General features: G+C 33.9%; 1 protein-coding gene and 1 non-coding gene across 2 annotated transcripts in view; one reads left to right on the forward strand and one right to left on the reverse strand.

Moving 5' to 3' along the window:
• Positions 1–15016, reverse strand: part of EFCAB7 (EF-hand calcium binding domain 7) — a 49650-nt gene that overhangs the window by 29713 nt on the left and 4921 nt on the right. The window contains exons 3-6 of the mRNA XM_004025906.5: positions 11187–11398; positions 10459–10545; positions 9563–9758; positions 8999–9120 (exon numbers count right to left, since the gene is read on the reverse strand). Coding sequence (XP_004025955.3) covers positions 8999–9120; positions 9563–9758; positions 10459–10545; positions 11187–11398 — 617 coding nt within the window. The remainder of the gene's footprint in view (positions 1–8998; positions 9121–9562; positions 9759–10458; positions 10546–11186; positions 11399–15016) is intronic.
• Positions 6129–6188, forward strand: LOC115932273 (U7 small nuclear RNA). The gene has a single exon (XR_004068571.1). It is a non-coding gene; the product is annotated as a U7 small nuclear RNA (small nuclear RNA).

A 15016-nucleotide genomic window follows, 5' to 3' on the forward strand; every position in this document is an offset into this window, starting at 1 on the left:
AATTACTTGCAAATCACATATCCAAAAAGGGATTAATATATAGAGCATATAAAGAACTCCTACAATTCAACAACAACAAAACAAACCACCAGATTTTTTAAGTGGGCAAAGGAATCATCAGATGATCACCTCTCTAAAGAAGATATATAGAAGGCCAATAAGCAAATGAAGAGATGCTCAACATCACTAATCATTAAGGAAAGACAAATCATAACCTCAATGAGATACCACCTTACACCCATTAGGATACCTATTATCAAAAAAACAGAAAACGACAAGTGTTGGTATGTGGAGAAATTGGAACCCTTGTGCATTGTTGATAGGAACATAAAATGCATAAAATGGTGAAGCATTGTGAATAATAGTATGGTAATTTCTCAAAAAAGCAAATCTAGAATTCTACATGATCTAGCAATTCCAGCTTCTGGGTATAGAACCAGAAGAATTAAAAGCAGGGACTCAAACAGGTATGTATGCCAATGTTCATAGCATTACTGCTCACAATAGCCAAAAGGTAGAAACAACCCTAATGTCAATTGACAGAAAAATAGATAAACAAAACATGGTAAATACATACAAGGGAATATTATTCAGTCTTAAAAAGGGGTAAAATTCTGGCACATGCTATACATGAATGAGTCTTGAAGACATTATGCTAAGTGAAATCAGCCAGACACAAAAGGATAAATATTGTATGATTCCACTTATATGAGGTATAAGTGAATTTGACCACTTCAAATTCAGAGAGACAGAAAGTAGAATGGTGGTTGCCAGGGGCTGTGGGGAGGGGGAAATGGGGAGTCATTGTTTAATGAATAGAGTTCCAGATGAAAAAGTCCTGGAGATGTATGGTGGTGGTATTGATGGTTGTACAACAGTGTGAATGCACTTAGGGATACAGAACTGTATACCTAAAAATGAGTAAAATGGTACATTTTATGTTTTGTATATTTTACCACAGGAAAAACCATTTTGCTATGCAATATTCAAAATTTCAATTTAAATGGTTCTATGATTAAAAATTGTGTTGGGGCTGGGCATGGTGGCTCACTCCTGGACTCCCAGCACTTTGGGAAGCCAAGGTGGGTGGATCACCTGAGGTCAGGAGTTCAAGACCAGCCTGGCCAACATGGTGAAACCCCATCTCTACTAAAAATACAAAAATTAGCCGGGTGTTGTGGTGGGCACCTGTAATCCCAGCCTCAGGAGGCTGAGGTAGGAGAATTCCTTGAAACCGGGAGGTGGAGGTTGCAGTGAGCTGAGATCGTGCCACTGTACTCCAGCCTGGGTAACACGGCAAAACTCCGTTTCAAAACAAAAACAAAAACAAAAACATTGAGTTGGTATACCATTATTTAGTTAACCATTTCTAAAATGTTAGACATTTAGGTCATTTCTAATTTCTTATCACAATATTAATAGAATACTGTTTTGTCTAAATGCTTTTCTTCTGATGAATAATTTCCTTGAGAACTTCCAGGCAAAAATGTATGTATATTTTTAAAGCTATTGACATGTGTTCCCATACTGCTTTATAAAACAGTACTGCCAATTTTACAATACCACCAATGGTATATAATGTAATAATTTTACCATTATTTGGTTAGTATTGTTTTATTGTGAAAAAAATTGGGTGATGTGGGATGATTTCATAAGCAAGGTGTGGGTGCATAAAGCATTCATTATGGTATTCCATATATTTGTATATGCCTCAAGTATTTGATAGTAAAAATGGTATTGTAGTAACTTTTGCATTAACTTGAATTTCTCTGATTATTAATACCAAGGCTGAACATTTCCCTCATGTGTTTATTATTTTTTATTTTGTATACATTACCCATTCTCCTATTCTTATAACTCTGTTGCAGACTTAGCATTTTTCTTACATATTTTAATAAATTCTTTTGACTATTTTAGATATTAACCACTCTGTGAGTGTTAATGAATGTATTTTCTCTATTTCCTTTTATTTTCATTTTGGTTATTTCTCAATTTATACAAGTTTTCTATTTTTATCTTTATCTTTTCTTCGGAAATTTCTTCTTAAACTGCCTTTTAAGATTTTATCATTATAAACTGAACTATACTCAAGCTTTCAGTCAGTCATTAATCACCTGCACTGTCACACCTTTGGGGTATACAAGATATGTGTATTTTTAATTCTAAGAAATTAAGATGTGACCTTAACTTACTGAAATTTATCTTGTTAAGTATATTGCCCATGACAGAAAGAAGTCATTATATATAATATTTCAACAACATCACTATGAGGCAGTATGGGGTAGATATGAATTAAGTCATTTTAATAAACAGAAAAATTGAGGTAGCCAGAGATTATATGGGTTCAGAGTTTTATAAGGAGTTTGTAGCAATATTAGGTCTAGAGTCCAAGACATTTGGCCTCTACATTTAGACCATGTTTCTAAAAGAAAATGTACTCAGGGTACGAATTCAAATTTTTTATTATCTGTGATACAATGAGGTTCAAACTTGGGCTTGTGGCAGAAGTTGAAGTTCAACTTTTTTTTTTTTGAGATGGAGTCTCACTCTGTCACCCAGGCTGGAGTGCAGTGGCGCCATCTCGGCCCACTGCCACCTCCACCTCCCAGGTTTAAGCAATTCTCCTGCCTCAGCCTCCCGAGTAGCTGGGATTACAGGGGCCTGCCACCACACCCAGATAATTTTTTGTATTTTTAGTAGAGACGGGGTTTCACTATGTTGGCCAGGCTGGTCTCAAACTCCTGACCTCAAGTGATCCGCCCACCTCGGCCTCCCAAAGTGCTGGGATTACAGGCGTGAGCCACTGCGCCTGGCCCAAGTTCAACTATTAATGATGAGTAATGATACACAGACTTTCATTTAGCTTCCCTGTAAATCTCTTGGATGGGCATATATATGGACTAACAACAGATGCTGGCATTACCTCAGACCCAATTGCCCTTAATATAATCAACATGACCTTGGATGGTGATGACTGCTAAAGAATAGAAATGAAAGAAATGTTATACAGCATTTAGACAAGTTACACTTTGAGACAGTTTGAATTATGATTCTGACATTCAATGGAAAACATTTAAATGCTTTCAATCAGTTTTGATTATAGCATCAGATGGAATTTCATCCAATATATTTTATATTTTTTATATTTACCTATTTGGAATGGTAAAGGATAATACTTTAGAATTACAGACTTATAAAAGTAGAAGAAATCTAAAAAGCAGTCTAGTCCAGACTTATCTTTTGATTGACAAAAAAGTCTGAAAAATAAAGTGATATATGTGAACAGCTATAGTTCTCAATTGACTGCAGAACTAGAACCAAAAGCTAGGTCTCCTTACTTTCTCTCCATGTGTAAGTTATATTCTAAGTTCTGTTCTATTTCACATTTAAATATCTGCAGTGATTTTTTTAAGCCAGTTTAAAAAATAAACTTTATGAATATATCATTACAATAAAGTATGGTAAGGCATTATCAGTCGGGATTCCATACATTTAAGGGTTAAGATAAACTTAATTATTTGGTTTTCTTACTTTAAAAATGTAGAATTTAGTAGCTGCAAAATTTCTTAAATTTGTACTGTAATCATCAGCACAGCAGCCCTACCCCCAGCTTTAAAAAAATGGTTAAATTAAGCTTTAAAAGATAATGTACTTTGCCTGGTACACTGGTAGTAAACATAATTTGTGCCATTTAGGAAACTCAAAGATTTCGGAAGAATTTTTCAATGTGCTGATGCTACCTCTGGGGCAGTGCCACAGATTAACAGGACATGGCTTTATAAAATTTAACTGGGGAACAAGTTAAACATTTTTATTATAAGTCTTTCCTAAGTACCATGTCTAGAAAATAACGCTATAATAGAAGAGAATTTGTGAGTTTCTTTGGAAAGACAGCCAAACTACATACTATAACATTAAACATGGATTAATATAGCTGGAAAATGGTAGAACAACAGTTATTAAAGTAAGACAAATACCACGTTATTTATATCAACCAAACTTCAGTGTAATATACAGATCAATTTGAATTCTAAATAACTTCACTAGGAGAACTTATAGCTCCTACTGTTCAAAAGGAAACATTCAACTTAAGATCTGCCAGAGTTATTAAACATACAATGCTTATTCAACTTAAAATTTCTTTTCAAGGCTGGGTGCGGTGGCTCACACCTGTAATCCCCAGCACTTTGGGAGGCTGAGGTGGGCAGATCACGAGGTCAAGAGTTCGAGACCACCTGGCCAATATGGTGAAACCCTGTCTCTACTAAAACTACAAAAATTAGCCAGGCGTGGTGGTGCACACCTGTAGCCCCAGCTACTCGGGAGGCTGAGGCAGGAGAATCACTCGAACCCGGGAGGCGGAGGTTGCAGTGAGCCAAGATGGTGCCACTGCACTCCAGCCTGGGCAATAGAGTGAGACTCCATCTCAAAAAAAAAAAAAAAAGAAAAAAAATACCCTTTCAAACAAATAGACTTTCAATCATACAAAACTTTTTCTCTAGGACCTAGACTAAAATGTTATGAACTAAAAGAAAAAATTACTGACAAATTGGCTGGCTCATTCAAATAAATCAGTTTGAAAGGATTATAGATTAAGCTGACAGTTTGAGTATTAAGAGAAAAATGAAAGAAGGTTGAGTTTTGAAAATAATTTTAGAATAAGAGTAGGAAATTCCATGTATGATATAATTTTTTGACATTATAAAGCAGAAATAAAATAATAGCTTGTAATTCTTATATAGGGCATGAGGTGGTGCTGTATTCTACCAATTCAGGTAAATTCATATAAGTGCAAACTGAACTGTTATTTCCTTTATTTGTCATATACAAATTTTACTTATTTTCATTCATAATATATAACGAAATGCTGAAAAGTACAAAACCAAATACTAAAGCAAAAAATTCTTGTGATCAAAACAAATACATCAGTATAGTCACATTTTTCTTGGAACACTGTAGTGAATGAAAATGATTTGTTTTAACATACAAATTCTGTATTATTAAAATTTTCAGTGAGAAAGAATTATTAAGCAGTAGATCTGCCACAGATTTAGTCAGAGGAGGAACTCATCACTATCATTATCATCACTACTGCTTTTTATAAAGATTTCCTATGTCACATACTTGTTAGGAAGCTATTCGCTTTGGGGTATGATAAGACAGGTAGGTAACCAGTTGTTGCACTTTTTGTTATTAAATAATTGTAAACTATACATACTTAAAAAATAAAAGGTTAAATAGATAATTTATGAAGGGTAAAATTGATGTGGCCTGAAATCTAATTGACAGGTTGAATTGATCAACATTTTGAAAATGTGAGAAACTTATAAGAAAATTATTATCTGGAGCTTTCACAAAAAACAGATAATGAACCATTTGGAATTTCAAATGTTTTTATTTGAATTGCCATATATAGACATACATATAACATATAAATGGTATACAATGTAGATGCTATATATGTTTTGACATTTATAATATATAGGTTGTACAACATGTGTGTGATGTGTGTGCATATGTTGTACTATATATGTACAAAACATAAATGTAGGCATACTCTAAGAATCTGAATATAGGAAGTATTGCATCTCTGGAGTTTACAACTGATAGTTTGGGGCTTACTCTAATTCTAGACATGACTGGTCTTAGCAAGGAAGGAGAAGCTATTCCTCTCTGAAAGGAAAATTCCTGACATTCCTTGACCATCACAGAACCTAAGTAAATGGATAGAATTCGGGATTTTAAAAAGAATAATAATGCAGTAACTAAGTATGGCCAATAGAAAGTAATATGCGTATAGTACCTGTAAGGATCTTATTTTCCTTTTGTAATTCAAGTCCTTTACCAATTGTGTGGTTTTATGGTTTAAAACATGGCTTACCCTTATCTATCACAACAATTTTCTAATTTCTGAAAAGTCCCTCCTTCTCTGTCCCAATTCCATACTTTTCTGTTCCACATGAAGTTGAGATACCCAAACTTGTTTAAAATAAATTTAAAGTATCTGGAAAATTAACTTAACAATCCTTTCAGTAATTTATTCTGTACATTCACAACCAAGTACTTTTCAGAATGGTTATAAAACCTCAGGAATATATGAAATTTAAGAAATAAAAAAAGAAAACTTCAAGTATTACAGTTCTTTTAGAATTTGTCTAGCAGGTTCTCTGTTTTTCCAGAAAACCCCCCAGGAAGAAACAAGACTTAAAGAAAAATGTGGCCAGGCGTGGTGGCTCACATCTGTAATCCCAGCACTTTGGGGGGCCAAGGCAGACGGATCACTTGAGGTCAGGAGCTCGAGACCAGCCTGGCCAACATGGTGAAACCTCGTCTCTACTAAAAACACAAAAATTATCCAGGCATGGTGGCATGCACCTGTAATGCCAGCTACTCGGGTAGCTGAGGGAGGAGAATCACTTGAACCTGGAAGGTGGAGGTTGCAGTGAGCCCAGATCCCACCTGCATTCCAGCCTGGGTGACAGAGTGAAACTCTTGTCTTAAAAAAAATGCATAAATAAATAAAGAAAAGAAAAATGTAAACAAAGAACTGAATGCTGCTGAATAACAAAAGGGTCACTTACTTAAAAAAATAATAATTTCAGCTCATCTAAAAAATAGATAGCAAGCAACAGTGGGCAATATCAAGATCAGAAACAGGATATTAAAAGGTAAGATATACAGAGCTATCAATTATTTTGAAAAGACATTACATTTTATATGAAACTCACAGTATTAAAAAGTTGACAGTATGCCCTTTTCTTTTAATCGTTAAATTATCTTAGTACCTTTTACCTAATTCCCAATTATCATCCACACCATTCCCTGCTCTTGACTTACATACAAAACTTTAGTCTCTTTGTTAAATAATCGTTATGACTTACAGACTAATTTTGGCATTTTTCTATTACACCTGCCCCTACCTTATTACATTAAGTACTATCTTAGGCCAAGTTATCATCACTTTATATTTGGAAAACTCTATCGGCCTCTTAGATGGTGTCTCTGAGGTCTCTATATATAACACAACAGTAGATTAACTTTTCTTAAACTATACTTTCATCATGTAGTTCCCATACAAGCATCCAGTTATTTCTTAGTTCTATAATAATATTAATACTAGTATTTATTAATGTCCTTTGTATATAATAAATAGTATTAACATTATTAACACTATTCTTTATTAATGTCCTTGGCATTGTGCTAAATGCTTTACATATGTTTACATACGATTTAAATCTTTCCAAAGCATACTAAATATAATTACTCCCTATTTATGGGTAAGAAAACTGAAACTCTGAAGGGCTGCTGACAAATTCACCCAAGGTCACACAGTTATTAAGTGATAAAGCTAAGATTCAAGCCCAGATAGATCTCTACCCAAAACTCTAGATCACTAATCTAATCAACATCTAGAACACTGGCACACAGTAGTCATTCAATAAATATTTGTTGAATAAATGAATGAATAAATACTATGCTATAGTGTAGCATATACCAAGGTAGTCCTTGGTATACTGTTAATAGTCAAATGAAAATTTATATTTTTAAATTCAAGCTCATATTTTACACTAAGCAAAATAACTGGCACACATTACATGCTTAGTGAATATTTGTTGAATTGAACTAAATTTTAAAAATTATATTGGTATGAGCCCAACTAATGACACAGAGACAAAGTCTTACTATAACTTAACATAATCCACATTAATATTTATTTATATCTCTCTTTACAGTGGCTAAAATTACATTTATTTGTGCTTTTGAATCAGGTAAACCATAATTATTTAACTAAGTTAATTTTATTAATAATTAATTTAGTTGCAAAATACAAAAAGGTTCCATTGGTGGAAAATAATATTGTTGGAACACTAAATATTGTGTATGAACATGTTGGACATGCACACCAAATTGCTTAGGGTGTACAGATTCCTAAACAGTCTGAACAAAATTCCTTGGAGATAATGTTTTAAAATTTTAATATACAGCAAATGTCACTCTCTAGCAATTTAAAGATGTAAGGGACTTCAGAGTTCAATAACAAATACAGAGTTGTTATTTGAAACAAAAATGTGGCTCTTGAGAACAATCAGTTCAGTTTTCTAACAGCAGTTATAGTATGTGGTCATAACCATTTTTTCCCCTTTTACAGAGGTCTCTAGGTGCACATTTTTTTTTTTTTTTTTGAGGCGAAGTCTCGCTCTGTGGCCCAGGCGGGAGTGCAGTGGCGCAATCTCGGCTCACTGCAAGCTCCGCCTCCCAGGTTCACGCCATTCTCCTGCCTCAGCCTCCCGAGTAGCTGGGACTACAGGCGCCCGCCATCACGCCCGGCTAATTTTTTTTTTTTTTGTATTTTTAGTAGAGACGGGGTTTCACCGTGTTAGCCAGGATGGTCTCGATCTCCTGACCTCGTGATCCGCCCGCCTCGGCCTCCCAAAGTGCTGGGATTACAAGCGTGAGCCACCGCGCCCGGCCTAGGTGCACATTTTTAATGTATCCTAGCAGTTTCCAGTTAATGTTTTATATTTCCGTAGCTATTATTTTCTGTTGAAAGAAAACTAGTAAAGGTTGAGTCTAGAAAGGGAAAACAAAGAAAGAAGATCAATATTAACACTCTACAAATATTGACTTAGCAAAGTGACTTTGTTGTCATTCTCTCACAGGAATTGAAATTGAATGAATGATTTATTTATATGAAACACCTATGGTGAATATTTGTTAAACAAAACAAAAAATTTGCTTCCCAAAGTATATAACTTGATAATCTACTCATCAAGTTATAAAACTTGAGTGTTACCATTTTCAAACTGAAGACCTTATAATAATATTCATCATTTTTAATTTAAAAGTATTACACTAGCTTACAGGTAGAAATTACACAGAAAAACCTCAAATTACTTCATAAACTTTACTGGTTCCCTGTAGACACTGCACAGTTATTAATAAACTTAATGTCAAATTTTTTTCAGAAAAAGTCATCTGTTAACTTAAAATACTATACCTTTATTAAATTTGGCTCCGTTAACTTTGAGTTTCGGTTACCATTAGCCCCCATGGTAACTGTGAAGGAAACAGATGTTTTGAACTTCCTGGTTGCTGACAGTAAAGAACTCCTGGTGTCACCTGCAACAAGTAATGATTATTTGGTCTCACATTATGAAAAGTTGTCAATAGTTTTTTCCAAACACAGTGCAGTATAAAAGATCTACTGTATTACTTTGACTCTCTTTGTTCTCCCTATTGAAATAAAGTCAGAAGTTTTATATTTATCAGGCTTTAATGATCCCTAATTTATGGGCTTCTAATAAGAATTCTTATTTCAATATGTCACCTTTCAGTCTGAAATTTTAGTTTTAATAAAATATAATGAGCATAGCTAAGTCAAGTTCCATAATAAAATTTTACTTCAATAGATTTTTACAGCTAAAAGAGTCTAGAAATAGTAGCTAACAAAAGTTAGATTCTCATTTGTTTTATCACTGATAAGCTGAAATGGAAGGAAAAATTTATCTGAATATGACTCTTCATTTCTGATCAAGAAATTCTTAGTGTTAAAAGTAAATACCTTTATTTGAGAATGTTTCCGGATCAGTTTTTCTTGTGATTTTAGGTGATGGTTTTGGTACTGGTGATGGGTCCCTTTCAGGGGACCCTTCGATGTGGTTTCCAAACTGGTGACGCATCAATTTACTGTCAACCTCTAGTTTTTCTAGTGTAGTCTTGAGACATTGCTCGTTGGTTGTCATATATAATTTACAAAACTACAGGAAAAAAAAAAGTCCAGTGGGTAAAACATTCAATCATACATTGGGGAAGAGGAGAAAGCAAATGCACATTAGTAGGCAAGCAATAGACTGATAGATGGAATATATTTCCTATTGATGGTTACGCATTTTATTTTTTTGAATCAGATTGACCAGCCTCAAGTGACCTAGTGAAATGTAGCCGTGATTCAATGAGGAGTTCATACTCTGAGTGAAAATAAAATGTTACACAAGGAGAGGTGATTTATTATTATTTTTTTTACAAGATGTGTAGGCTTGCATTTGTTCAAAATAATTTTTATGATTCTTCCACCCCAGAAAAGGTACATTTCTGAGTAGAGTCTCTATGTTTATGTGTGTATCTGTCCGTGTGTGTGAGCACACATGTTTTTTAACTTGGTTATATTATTTTTAATGTAGTCATCAGATTGCAATTATGGGACTGGAAAAATTAAATTTCATGCACAATATTTAAGGATGTCATTGCCAATATTAAAAAGATGCATCCCTTTAAAAATAATTTGCTGACATGTTAATTAGTTGACATGTTAACTGATTTAATTGTTTCACAATGTATACATATATCAAAACATTGCATGTACACTGTAATGTCAATTATACCTTAATAAGGCTGGGGAAAAATAAAAACACTTTTCCAACACAGTATGTAAATTTACATCAATGTGAGCTTATGTACCTTGATGTAGTCAAATTTGCCATCAGCATTTACATCAGCCAAATTTATTATGGCATTTACTTCTTCTCGAGTCATCTTCTCACCTCTCTGAAAAAAAAAAAAAACAAGATTTATTTTAAAGCAACATGATTACTCCTTTGTTATTCATGGGGATAGTGGAAGCACATTTTAATCTTTTCCACAAGTAAGTCTGAATGTATTGCTTCATTATAAATCATGAGTATTATATATAAAGAAAGAATGAGGCGGCTATATAAATTTCACAATTTTATTAAATTTTGTGAAAGTGTGCTGAATTTCAGTTTACTAAATAGTAACTAACAATTGAATAGTACAGAGTCAGTTATAACTGCTATTGAGTTTAGGGGAATGATATTTTCTAACATTGTATCAAAAAACAGAATGGATTCCTAATCCCATTTATATTTGGTTTTCCTTTTACTTATCACATATGGAACTGTCACTGATTTTCAAAGAGTTCTGGACAGGAACCAATTAAATAGGAGAACAAGGGGATGGTAACATAAGCTCGATTTTATACTTTATCTTTTATTTACAAAGAACATTTCATCCAGAAGGATTCCTAAGTACTTTATAAATAACATGTAAGTAATTCATTTAACCTCTCAATGAAATACTTATTTTTAATGTGGACTTTGGTAGTCAAAGCTAGATTCCAAGCTGTTTTAGAAAATATGCACATTATAAAACAGTTTTACAGATCTTACCTTTGTTAGAAATTTATAAAGGTCAGTGTGTAAAATACAGCCATCATCATTTACATCTAATTGCTTAAATGATTTTAGTAGTTCTGCTTTTGAAGTAGGTTTTTCCTTCCTTAAAATTATACAAAAATCATCAAAATTCAGTTTGGCAGTTTGAGGAGTCCAATACTTATTAATGGTCTTTTGGGATGGATTTCTTCCTGCATGCTGAAGAGCTGCCCAACAAGACAAGTATTATTTGTGATTGTAACACCTGGAATTTGTACTTAAGCGCATTTTTTTCTTCAAATCATTATGTATTATGATATTTAAAAAACACTATACATATACCAGTACATTACTTTGGTGTTGATTTATCTAGTGATACCAAGATAGGCCTGACTTTGAAAAACAAAAATATTTATGCCACCACCTAAACATTCTTTAATTATTAATACCAGAATTAAATAGATTTTCCTTATTCTGACAGTTTGGTTCTCAACCTACATGGTTTAAATAACTAACAATATCTGATTACTTAAGAGCTTCTAAAAGCTTCTAAAGGAAATACAAGATTAAAAACAACCATCCACTTAATTGTTTGGGGGACAAAAGGATAACACAAAAAGTATAAATTAGTACTTTTTCTGGCTAAATAAATACCTTAATGACTATTCAGCCATAAAGAAGGAGGAAATCCTGTCATCTGCAACAACATGGATGAACCTGGAGGACAACATGTTAAGTGAAATAAGCTAGACGCTGAAGACAAATACAGCATATCTCACTTGTGTGGAATCTTAAAAAAAAAGTTAATATCCTAGAAGTAGAGAATAGATCAGTGGTTACCAGAGACTGGGAAGGGGAACTTAAGTACTATCTAAGTACTCTGGGGGTAGGGGAGGATGGGGAGAGGTTGGTCAATGGGTACAAAGTTACAATCAGATAGTGGGAAATAGGTTCTGCTATTCTATTGCACAGTATGGTGACTATAGTTAGCATTAAGGTACTGTATATTACAAAATAGCTACAAGAGAGGCTTTTGAATGGCCTCACCACAAAGAAAAGATAAATGCATGCAGCGACGGATATACTAACTACCTTGATTTGATCATTATACAACATATAAATGTATTGAAATGTCAAATTGTACCCCATAAATACATACAATGTGTGAATTTAAAAAACAAATATCTTAATGAAATGAGAAAATCATTCATTTAAGAATACCAATGTCAATAAGGCACGATATCTAAAATGTTCATCTTTGCTAGGTACTAAGCTTTCAAAAACATTAATCATGTTCCAAATGTCAAATATATGCACATAAAGTATCCCTTTGCAGTTATGGTCCTGCTAAAAATCAAGAATGTCAATATACTGTGAGGGAAGATTATTACAGAGATGCTATGGTCAAACTACTCTTCATTTTTAACCATATCCTTCTATCTATGAAGAGCAAAGAAGTACATGTGAGAAAAGCTTTGTATATTTATGTATGTCATACTAAAATAAAATGGTTAAAGCAACTGTAGATATTTTGAACAGCTGAATAGAAGTAACTTGGTAATTTGCAAATAAATCTCTGCATACTGAAATATAACATTTTCTAAAATGAACCAATGATAAATTTCCTAAGCACCACAGAAGGAATTAACATAATTTTAAAAGATACAATTGTCCTGAATTGTACTGCCAAATTCTATTACAAAATCTTATATTGGATAGTTCCAACTATCTTTATAGAAATTCACAAGATCTGGGCATCACCAATCAGCATTAAAAAATGATAATCTGGATATTGTACAATTTAATGTAGTAAGAACCAGTAAGTATAAAACAATTTCACTAAAGAAATATCCTCATGGAAATAGAAACCAGATCAGGGTAATAAATATAGATATAAGTGAGTCAGTTATATTGAACATTATTGTGCACAAGTATAGTATAGGGTGATTTTTGTTCATCAGTACAAACTTTTTAGTTCCAAAGAAATTTTATATTCTAGACTGGCGTGGTGGCTCACACCTGTAATTTGGGTTTACAATTATACTTTGGGTGGCCGAGGTGGGCAGGTCACCTGAGGTCAGGAGTTCAAGACCAGCCTGGCCAACATAGTGAAACCCTGTCTCTACTAAAAATACAAAAATTAGCCGGGCCTGGTGGCCTGCGCCTGTAATCCCAGCTACTCGGGAGGCTGAGGCAGGAGAATCGCTTGAACCTGGGAGGCGGAGACTGCAGTGAGCCGAGATTGAGCCACTGTGCTCCAGCCTGGGTGACACAGCAAGACTGCATCTCAAAAAAAGAAATTTTATTTTATTTTCATTATTATTATTATTTTTTGAGATGGAGTTTGGCTCTTGTTGCCCAGGCTGGAGTGCAATGGTGTAATCTCGGCTCACTGCAACCTCTGCCTCCCGGGTTCAAGCGATTCTCCTGCCTCAGCCTCCTGAGTAGCTGGGATTACAGGCATGCACCACCACGCCCAGCTAATTTTGTATTTTTAGTAGAGATGTGGTTTCTCCATGTTGGTCAGGCTGGTCTCAAACTCCCAACCTCAGGTGATCCGCATGTCTCGGCCTCCCAAAGTGCTGGGATTATAGGCATGAGCCACTGCGCCTAGCAAGAAATTTTATAATCTAAACAGGAAGTCTACATCTGAGTGTAAAATTGCTATCTATGGCCATAACTCATGGGTTATAACATATTAAAAATCCATAAATAAAATTCTCTTCTCCTCTAGATTATGCCAGTGACTTTCAGAGCTAACAGAAGTTGTAGTTGTGGTAACCGCCATCTTCCATATACCTATAAAGGCTTTGTGGAAATTCATTGCATTGGAGATAATATAAATGTTTTTATTCCCACAGTTTTATTTTGGATGTCGACAAAAGCCCTGATTACCATGCTGCCCTAGCAACAACAGGTAAGTAAGTATTTTGCCTAGTGTGTAAATGAACTATTCCTTAATTCAGCTGTTCACAGAATCAAAGAAATGGCAATATGCGTTTTAGGATTCCAACCCCAGCCAGCTCCTACCCTTTAAAAGCTGGGAATACAAGTAGATGTAAATGAAGTTGTAATTTTTTTTTTGCCTCTAAAATATTTTTATTTTAAAAAGGCTTAGTGTGCAAAGATGTTTATCATATTGCTACACTACTGCTACTAATAATAAAGGAAACAATGTTCAAAGAATCAAGGAGTGGTTAACTGAATCATGGTACATATACAGAACGCATTTACACAACTACTAAATTATTTTTATGACAATGAATATTATATAAAATTTCCTGCAAAATTTCTTCCTTATTGTTAAGCCTAAAGTGCCTTTTTTCTAAGGTTCTTGTTTTTAAATCTTTAATTTTTGCAGGTACATAGTAGGTGTATAATATGAGATTTTTTGATACAGGTATGCAATAATTACATCAGGGTAAATAGGGTATCTGTTGCCTCAAGCATTTATCCTTTGTTTCAAACAATCCAATTATACTCTAATTATTTTTAAATGTACACTTAAATTATTTTTTTTACTACTGTCACCCTGTTGTGCTAGCTAAATACTAGGTCTTATTCTTTCTATTTTTCTATTTTCTATTTTCTCCCCCTACCCCCACTACCTTTCTCAGCCTCTGGTAACCATCATTTTACTCTCTATCTCCATGAGTTCAATTGTTTTAATTTTTAGCTCCCACAGATAAGAAAGAATGTGTGATGTTTGCCTTTCTGTGCCAGGCTTATTTCACTTAACATGATGACCTCCAGTTCTATCCATGTTGTTGCAAATGACAGGATCTCATTCTTTTTTATGGCTGAATGGTACTCCACTGTGTATATGTACCACTTTTTTTATTTTT

Source organism: Gorilla gorilla, chromosome 1, assembly GCF_029281585.2.
Source record: "Gorilla gorilla gorilla isolate KB3781 chromosome 1, NHGRI_mGorGor1-v2.1_pri, whole genome shotgun sequence".
NCBI lineage: Eukaryota > Metazoa > Chordata > Mammalia > Primates > Hominidae > Gorilla > Gorilla gorilla.